This window comes from Lontra canadensis, unplaced genomic scaffold (assembly GCF_010015895.1).
Source record: "Lontra canadensis isolate GAN:19392208 unplaced genomic scaffold, GSC_riverotter_1.0 scaffold87, whole genome shotgun sequence".
Taxonomy (NCBI): domain Eukaryota; kingdom Metazoa; phylum Chordata; class Mammalia; order Carnivora; family Mustelidae; genus Lontra; species Lontra canadensis.
This window is the reverse complement of record NW_022631081.1, coordinates 7,147,852-7,157,546: the sequence shown is the minus strand read 5'-3', so window position 1 is coordinate 7,157,546 and position 9,695 is coordinate 7,147,852. Positions and strand designations below refer to the sequence as shown.

Here is a 9,695-nt window from a genome sequence, read left to right as displayed (position 1 = left end):
ATATTGCTAATGGTTTTGTGCCTGTGTGAAAATACACTACAGCCTGGGACTTTATGAATCATAGAAAAATATTTCTGCAGTGGAATTACTGTTCAGAGAGTTCTTAAGAATGAGAATGTGGAGCATAAGAAAAATAATGACATATCCTAAAATATGCATGTGATCCTTGTCTGTGGATTCCTCCATGATTCTCCATGGGTGGGGACATCAATTAGTTCTGAAGTGGGTAAGGAACAATAGATCCCATGTACAAATACCTAAAGGTAGATGAACACACCCTTTTCAGTAAATGTAATAACTTTATTTTCATATTAAAGAGACTGGCTTCAGGGCTCCCTAGGGGCACAGTAGGTTCAAATTCCAACTCTATATTCATTTCAGGTCGTGATCCCAGAGACCTGGGATGGATCTACACATCGGGCTCCCTAATCTGCAAGAAGCCTTCATCTCCCTCTCTCACTCCCCTAGCATGTGTTCCTTCTCTCGGTCTCCCTCCCTGTAAATAAATAAATAAATAAATAATATTTGGAATGAAATGAAATGGAATGAAATTAAGTAATAAAATAAAATAAAATAAAGTATTGATGGGACATGGAACTCAGACAAGAGCCAGAAGGGGAGACTGAAGCCTGAGGATATGAGAACAGAGAGTAGAAGAGGAGGGAAGGTGTGGGGAGTGTTGTCAGTTAGAGTCTGTGGGACCTGGTCCAAGTTCATGTAAAGCTGGTTCAGAGAGAAGAGACTGGGTCTGTGACTCGGGTTACTATCAATCTATCAGCTGTGGATACATCAGTAATGACACAAGGTGACATTTTATAGAATAAGATAGTGAAACTGATTGTGGAAATATTCTCTGGGCAGCATGTCCAGTTGTTGACACAGTATTTATTCCTCTTCATCTTCTCCAAATTGAGTGGTTATGTGCTGTTGGGCTCTGAAAGCTCATCTGTCTGTGTCTTCTGGGATGCTCTGTTTTGCCTCACTTTATAAGAGTTACATGACTGTTCCTCTTTCCTTGTTGAAGGATAGATTGCAGTGCAGAAAAGACCAACCCAATACATCTCTACAGGTAGGTTTCTTACTGAAAAGAGGCTTAGAGACAAAATCTGTGGGTCCTGAGATTTTCAACCCACTTCCTCCTTATCTGAGACACTTAGGAATGAAAGCTGTTCCCACTGTCAGGAACTGTAGCACAGTAATTGTCAGCCTCATCTTCAGGCTGCAGCTGACAGAAATGCAGAAGCCCTGCATTGGCCAAGTCATCGTTGGAGCCAGAGAAGTAGCTGGTGACCCTGGAGCACCAGTGCTTATTTGAGTCTGAGTAGAAAAATAGGAGAAACTGGGGAGGGGTCCCTGGCTTCTGCTGGAACCAGTGTATATTGTGACCACTAACAATGAAGCCACTGTTCAGGGTGCAGGTGAGTCTGGCAGTTGTTCCCAGGGATACAGAGAGAGAGGACAGCTGGGTCAGCACAGGCTGGGATGGGGAACCTGCAACAAAGTCACACATTCTTAATGGAGCTGGGGCAATTTGGCAGCTGATAAGGGATTAGATTAGGGCAGCCCACACAGCTTGGGGGGCTTCCCTGCTGCTCAAAAGCTTGTTCCTAACTGTGCATTGAGAGCGAACCATGAGGAGGAGTGAAGTCCAGTCCATGGTGGTCACAGCCCCAGAGGTCCTAGAGCAGCGCTGGGCTGGGCAAGGCCTTTATTATCCACCTTACTGCCTAATGGGGAGAAGACTGTCCTTTAAATTTGTCCCCATCTTTATCTGGCTTTGTTCCTCTCTGAGATATGACAAGGAAGCTGAGCTAGGCTATGTGGACAGAGAAATTGAAGGGGTAAAGATGCTCTGAGATTTCTGTGTTGGGGGAATATTGGAGGAAGAAGCTCCTTAGTCAAACCACAGGTTTGTGGGTGATGAGTACTCTCTTGTACCAGATGGGACACAGCGGCTGAGACTTGAGCACTGTATCAGGGACCAGTGCCTTCCAGGATGACTTGGTTTCGGCAGGGGTTTCCTGACCAGAGCTCCACCTCCCCCCCACCAACCAAACAACTCCGTGAGAGCAATGCCGCCCCCTGCTGGTCACACGTCTATCTGCAGGCACCTGGGAAGCTCTCGTGGACTCTGCATCTGTTCTTGTCGCTGTCATTCAAAAAAGTGGGAGGGGCATGCCTCAGAGGCAGCCAACATGGTCAAGTTGAATTGCTGCTATTAGTCCACTCCACGAGGAATGGGGAATTTAGGGATTTCACAGGAAACATTTATACAAAATAACTAATACTATCTGCTTGCTTTTTGATATCTAGCATCATAATGTTTGTTCTCATGCTGTGTCCAGTTTCCTGTTGGCTGTGATGTGAGGGTCCGTCAGGTCTACCTCATCACAGCCACTACACAGAAACCACTGTCCTTTTTAAAGTAATTTTCCTGGATTTTGTGTCTCCCATGTGGAATCAACCTCAAAATTTGAAATAATGTCTATCCAATTTAGAGGTGAAACTGGATTCCTAATTGAGCCCCTAACACCATAAATGTAGTCTGCCACATTGGTGCCTGATAGGGGCAAACTGCTGGTACTACATATGAATCAGGACTGACCCACAACAATAAACACATACAGGTCTTAGCAAAAGAACCCAAAACTCCCCACTATGAAGACCAACCTCAAATATCACTTCACCCCCAGATGGACTGTTCCATTATCGCTGATCCCTGCAACTGAGAAACAAAATCAGAGACATCTTCTTTTAAAAAAAATATTTTATTTATTTATTTGACAGAGATCACAAGTAGGCAGAGCGGCAAGCAGAGAGAGAGAGAGAGGAGGAAGCAGGTTCCCTGCTGAGCAGAGAGTCCAATTTGGGGCTCGATCCCAGGACCCTGGGATCATGACCTGAGCTGAAGGCAGAGGCTTTAACCCACTGAGCCACCCAGGCACCCCCAGAGATATCTTCTTGATGTGCTACCCTTGTATCATTCCCACCCATGTCCCTCTGTCCAGGGCAATTGACTGTGGAAGAGGGAAGGCTCCTTCTGATGAGGAAGCTGTCCCTGCCAGACTGCACAGGACAGGGTCTCCACATGGTAACAGTCTACGTGAGATCTGTGGGCAGACCTCAGACAAGGAACAGCTAGAGCTCACATTTAGTGCTCAGAGAAAGCCCTCAGTGATTGTGCACAAGTGCTATCCACTATCACAAGTGCTCCCTGAACTGCACACTATGTGATGACAAGTAGCCCCACCAATGACTATCTTGGCCTGAAAGACTTGCTGAAAGTAAACTACCATGAGAACGATCAAAGAGAGCTTTCATCAAAGTCCTGGAGCCTTCCTGAGTTTGCAGAACTTCTTTGATATGCAGTATGATCACATCAACACATGCTCAGGGGCACTTCCATACACACAAGCTGTCCACAGTGTGGAAGAGTGATTCCCCACCCTGGAAGGGTCAACATTCCACAGTTATCAAACATTCATATTCAGGGGTAACATTGTTCTTCATTGCACAGTTGTCGCAAATGCAAACCTCAGAAGGTTTTGTGTTGTCCCCACCAATCAGCATTTACTGGACCAGATTCCATGGTTGAACATGGCAAAGGCACTCAGTTCTTCCTTCCTCTCATGAGCCTGAGGAGAAGCAGAGGAGAAAGGACACAGCCGATGAGATGGATATGGAGCTGAGCTGCAGAAGTAATACCTCCAGAGATGCTTCAATTTTAAATACCTGCTGGGTTACAGGAATGGCAGGGAATGGACATAAGGAGGAGGAGCCTCAAGTGTTCATGGGAGGTCTACAGCCAAGGCTGCAATCAGTGTTGATGAAACATACAGATGTCCAGGGAGTGAGGTCACTTGGGGAGGGACAGAGGGCAGTTTCGGCTAGCCCAGGTCCCTCCCCCTGAGAGATACTTGGAGTCACCAACTCACTACCTTTGTTAAGTCTCCTTGTTACATGAAAGTAAAGAAATTCCCAGCCTTAGAGACTATCCAAGATGTAACTCTCTGTAGAACATCAAGTAATTGAGATTTATGCATCCAGAGTCCTGCACTGTTGATTAGGTGAACCAAGGGCCACATGGTGTTGCCAGAGTATGGAGAAGAGGAACAGCTGAGGTGCTCCTAGCAACCACATCCAGACAGCACTTCATCCATTTACCTGTGCATAGGGAAGTGGAAAAGGGAAAAGCCCAGACTTGGTTGTGTGTCCCGAGTCAGCTTCCTGCAACAGTGGATGGTGACACAACTCCCCTGTATTTCCGGGATCCTGTCTCCATAACTTGTGGAGTTGCAACTTCTTTTATTTTTCTGTATATGTCCCTAGGCCCTGATTATTCCCAGCTTCATCAGCATTGTGACATAAGCCTCAGATCACCTTGAGATGAAGAGAAACATGGTTCTAGTGGTGGCTTCAGTGATGAGGAAACCCGGAGTTAGGTGTCCAGTGCACACATAGAAGGGACATACATAATCACATCTTACTTTAGAGAGGGATCTGTGGCTCATCACCGCTGTGCCTAAAGAGACCTGCTTCCTCTGGACCTCGGGGTGGGGAGATAAAAAAAAAAAAAAGAACAATTCCCAGAATGGGAAAAAAATAAAGTTCCTAGAGAAAGATTGGAATGAGCAGATGCAGAAAGAAGGAGTCTGACTCTTAATACTGGGCCCTGAGAGATGGGCATGGGTTATTTTGGACCCAGTGACCCACTACAAGTACTCAGAGAACCCACGTTTTGAGTCAGTCTTAGACCCTGGGCTGACATGGGTGGGGTCACCCACCTCCATCCTGAAGCAGTACTTTCCCCTAAGGCCTGATTTATTCCTATGGATATAGTGAGATCTGTATAAGAAGATATTACTCATGGAGCAACTGAATCATGTATAGTAAATGAGAGGGCATTTGCACATACAAAGCTCCTAGGAAGGACAGTTGACTGAAGACATGATAAGAGATGTTACCCAGAGTAGCCTTGGTATCAGGCAGGATAGGTGTGACTGCCACATGCAGAGAGAGCACTGGGGAGGTTTTAGTCTCACTTCTCCAAGATTCTGGAAGACATTGTCCCTATAAGAGCTGCCTTGGAAAATATCACAAAAAGAGTCAGCCTGCTCCACAAGCTGCAGGCCAGAGATGAGCTGAAGTCCTGCATGGGCCAAGACCTCTTTGTAGCCAGAGATGCAGCTGGGGACCCTGGAGCCCTGGAGCTAATCTGAGTCTGATTAATTGTATAGGAAACCCTAGGAAGAGCTCCCCGGCATCTGCTCATATCAGATGATATAGAATCCCTCAACATTGTAGCCATTGCTATGGGTACAGGTGAGTCTATCTGTTGCTTCCAGAAATGCATAGAGGGAGTGCACCTGGGTCAACACAGGCTTAGAGAGGTGACCTGCAAACCCAGACACTCATGGGTGATGGGGCAGGGGCACATATAACGTTTCTCAGTCTCTGTGACAGAGGAGCGGACACCAGCTGTAGGGCTATCTTGTATCCCTGAGGCCTGTCCTTACTTGTGCCATGAGGAAAAAAAAAGAAGGACTGGAGGCCAGACCATGGTGACACAGGCTCTAGTCCTCACAGAGGTCAGGGTTGTCTGAGGTCCCATTTTCCTGCCATCCTCTGATACAGGAGGGGTTGTCTGTTTAAATGGCTCCATCCAGTGGCTGACCTGCCCCTCCCTGAACCCTGGTTCTGAATCTAAGCTCTCACTACACACTGTGGAGGATGGGTGTTGGCCTCCTCCCTGGGGAGAGTCCTGGGAGGAAGCATCTGCTGATACACACAGAGGTCCTTGCTCTGGGGATTCTGCCAGCCCTGAGAGGACACAGATGCTGATGCTGCAGGGAACACAAGGCCCAGTCCTAGTCCCAGGTTTCATTGAGTGAAAGCTCCTCCTGAAGTCTCTGAGGAGGGCCCACTGTCCAGTCCCACAGCACCCCTGCTGGTCACAGGGCACACATATCACAAGACCTAAATCCCAAAGAGCCCAGCTGGCTTCTGCAGTTCACCAGGTCACTGTCTATACATATATATCCATGGTCTGACTTCAAGTACAGGTTTCTTCTGCAACCAGACACTTGAACATCCCTATGAATCCTTTCTTATTTTAACAAGGCATCATGCGAAAAAGTATTTACAACCAATTTATTTTATTTTTAATAAATGTTCTAAGACCTAAAAAATAACCTCTCATTGGCTTTCTGATACTTTAGGAAACATATTTCTAAAGGTGTAGAAAGTAAACAGAGATAAAGCTCAGATAATCACAGAGAGTTCTAACATCTGGAAGTTTGATGTTACAGTGGTGAATTAAGTTCTTTTCTTTTTCATTTTTCATTATGTTCAGTTAGCCAATATATAGTACATCATGAGTTTTTGTTGTAGTGTTCAACAATCCATTAGTTGCATATAACACCTAGCACTCATTCCACCACCTACCCTCCCTAATGTCCAACTCCCAGTCACCCCAGCCTCCCATTCCCTCTAACTTCTGATAGTGAACATTCTCAGGGGAAAAGTAACTATACTAATATTAAATTATGGAATTTATTCAAAGAACTCACACATTAAAAATAAAGAAAAGAAAGTATGTGCTTCATAATCTAAAGTAAGAATGACAGTATCTGAAAATATGTGTGTGAACATTTGTGTGAATACTATAAAATTCCCTTTCCTTGTGCAGTCACTATGTTGCAGAGAAAACTAGAAAGGTGATTGTGGATGTGACGGTGGATTTGGGAGCAACACACAATTTCTAGAGCAATAGGTGAAAGAGAAGCCACACGTTTGGAGTTCATCCTATTATTTAATAAAAAAGTGATAGAATGCTCATTTCTGAATTGTTAGTAAATAGCTTAATGAAGTTTTCATGGCCATTATTTTTCTTTTATTATCATCTGTATTCAGTATTTATTATCATCTGTATTATCATTCTGTAATCAGTATATCATTCTGATATACTGATTCAGTATATCATCTGTATTCTGTCTTACATCAGACATAAATATTCATATTAAATTCAGTTATATCTATTAAAAAGCATTATTCCTGGAAAAGTAGTTAATATGTACTTACATATATGAAATTTTGAGATGGAGGGAATCTAAAACTTAAGGGGAAAAGGAAGAATTAGAAAGGATAATTGACACATCTGAAGACATATGTATTTATTCTCATGCATCACTACAGAATGATAAAGCAAATGAGATGTAACAGAATAGTCATAAATACCATTTATGGATATTGCACTTACGGAAGCTGCATGTATTGTGCATTTCATCAGGGATAAGCAGGGATGCCATCGATTCCAGAAGTATCCCTGGCCACTAGAGAGAGCCCTGAGACAGCACGGCTCATTATCCCAGTCGTTCTCATGGTCTGCATTACTGAATTATTGTCCCTGAGGACCGCCTAGGGGGTAAGTAGGAACCAGCGCTGAATGGAAGAAGTGGGAAGTTGGATGAGGGAGAAGCGGGGCACCAGGAGCCCCTCACAATGAGAAGCACAGACAGCAGCTGTCCAGTTGTTCCTTGGTGATGCTGCTTGAAGCAGCCAAGAGCTTTCCTTTGGGTTGGGTTGTGAATACCTGAAGGACATGCCCATCTCCATGCACTCCTCCTGCCCTGAGTTAGGGGAACAGTAAGTCCCAAGGCAATGTGTGCAGTGACTTGACCTCCCCTCCTGCCCCCCACTGTCTCAGGGAACCAGAGCTGAGTGCTCAGGGGCTCCCTCACTCACTGCATCAACTGACGTACTGTGTGTACTATCTACCTCACATCCCCTGTCCCTGCCTGTTCATGACCTCAAAGTCTTTTCACTGCTCTCCTCATAGAATGCCTTATCTATGAACTGAGATTTGTGAAGAGTAGAGAAATCTGGGACATGCTGAAGTTTCCAGACTCTGCTTGCAGAAGACAAGTTTTTGGAAATCTGACATTCCCATCCTCAGTTGTTATGATCTTATTTCCATTTACCCATATAGTTCAGGTATCCTAGTACAAATTTCCCCCCTATGTTTCACTGTCCATCTATCCCTGCCTGGATGTAGGCCATGAATACAACTCTTGATGTTGGAGGTTGAAAATTGATATAGTGGTGTGAGTCAGTGTTAGGTACTTCTGTGGCTTCTGGGGACCCCATATGAAAGAATTCTCACTTCACTGGGGACAATAATTGGTCAATTATCCAACACTCAGTAGAGTATTTTCCTAGTTGCCTTAGCCAGAGCCCTATACCTCCTGGACCAGCTCCGCATTGCCAACTGCTCACCTCAGAGTGACCCTGACACCACCCAGCTCTCCTGGACCATCCTAATTTCAGATGGATTTTTCTGATGGTACTGTCCAGGTGCATAGAATGACTAAGTCTCCTACACAATGATTGGGACAGTGACATTAATTGTTTTTCCAGGTCAATAATGTATTCCAGAAAGCTAAACACAGAATGCACTGTGCAGTTGCTATGTTACCAGATATTCAGAATTACCTAACAGTTGGATTTATTTAACCCTGTACTGGGGCCATTTCCAATCCATGTCAGCTTGAACTGGTCCTTAAAATTAAGGTTTTATCTTCCACAGAGTTCTCCCATGTTCATAACTGGAATTGATTATACATAGATTCCTTTTATAGGGTGTCTCATTGTCTTGTTGCTCTTGTTGGTGTAAGGGTACCCTGTTAGGTTACCCCAGTCCATATTGTATAGGACTATGACATTCAATGTTTGTATTGGTCATGATACTATAACGTTGTTGCGAAAAGAGTCTTCTGCTCATTCTTACCTCTCTGGGTTTCCATTTGACCTGCAACCTGGAAATTCCTTACTTTCTTTGGTTCCCCTGATGTATTCAACATATTTTAGTGGAGTTTTGTAATGGTTCTTAGTAAGACAATTGATATAAAAATATTATTGCTATAGTGGAACCTCCTCTGAATTAGAGGTCCTCCTTCTACTTGCGAACTGCAGCAACTTTGTAACCTGTTACCCACCAGCACAGGGATATGACCAATTTTTCCAGAGCTCCATGGACTGTCACTTAGAAAAACAGGCCTATCTAGAAGTTTTCCTATAATAAAAGTTTATCTGATAATGGGATTTGGGTTTACCGAATCTAGATCTCGAATAATAGATTTACTTTACATCATCCCAACCAAAGAACCTTAGAGAGAAAAAGATGTGAACTCTGGTGTTAAACAAGGAGAAGTGAACATGTCTGAAGGCCCTGTCCTCAAAAGTGGAAAGGTCATTTTCTGCCCTAGAGCATTCCTATGATTCCCCAGAGCACCACCAAAAGAAACAGAAAAACACAGTCTGGTTGATTTCAGAGTCAAGAAATGACCAGAAAGGATGAATAGCCAACTATTTTTATCAACATGGATAGGGCTGGAGGAGATTATGCTGAGTGAAATAAGTCAATTAAAGAAAGTCAATTATCATATGATTTCAATTACTTGTGGAGCATAAGGAATAACATGGAGGGCATTGGTAGAAGGAGAGGAGAAGTGAGTTGGAGGAAATCAAAGGGAGAGATGAACCATGAGAGACTGTGGACTCTGAGAAACAAACTGAGGGTTTCGGAGGGGAGTTGGATGAGGGTGGGGTGAGCCTGGTGGTGGGTATTAAAGAGGGCACATATTGCATGGAGCCCTGGGCGTGGTGCATAAACAATGATATTGGAACACTGAAAAAAA

The 9,695-nt window shown here is 44.3% G+C and overlaps 1 gene segment (V, D, J or C); it reads right to left on the bottom strand.

The window, feature by feature from the left end:
- Window positions 1–1,153: 1,153 nt before the first annotated feature.
- LOC116882710 lies at window positions 1,154–1,510 on the bottom strand. The segment is given in 1 exon segment: window positions 1,154–1,510. A coding segment is annotated over 1 exon segment (357 nt).
- Between the last annotated feature and the right edge of the window lie 8,185 nt (window positions 1,511–9,695).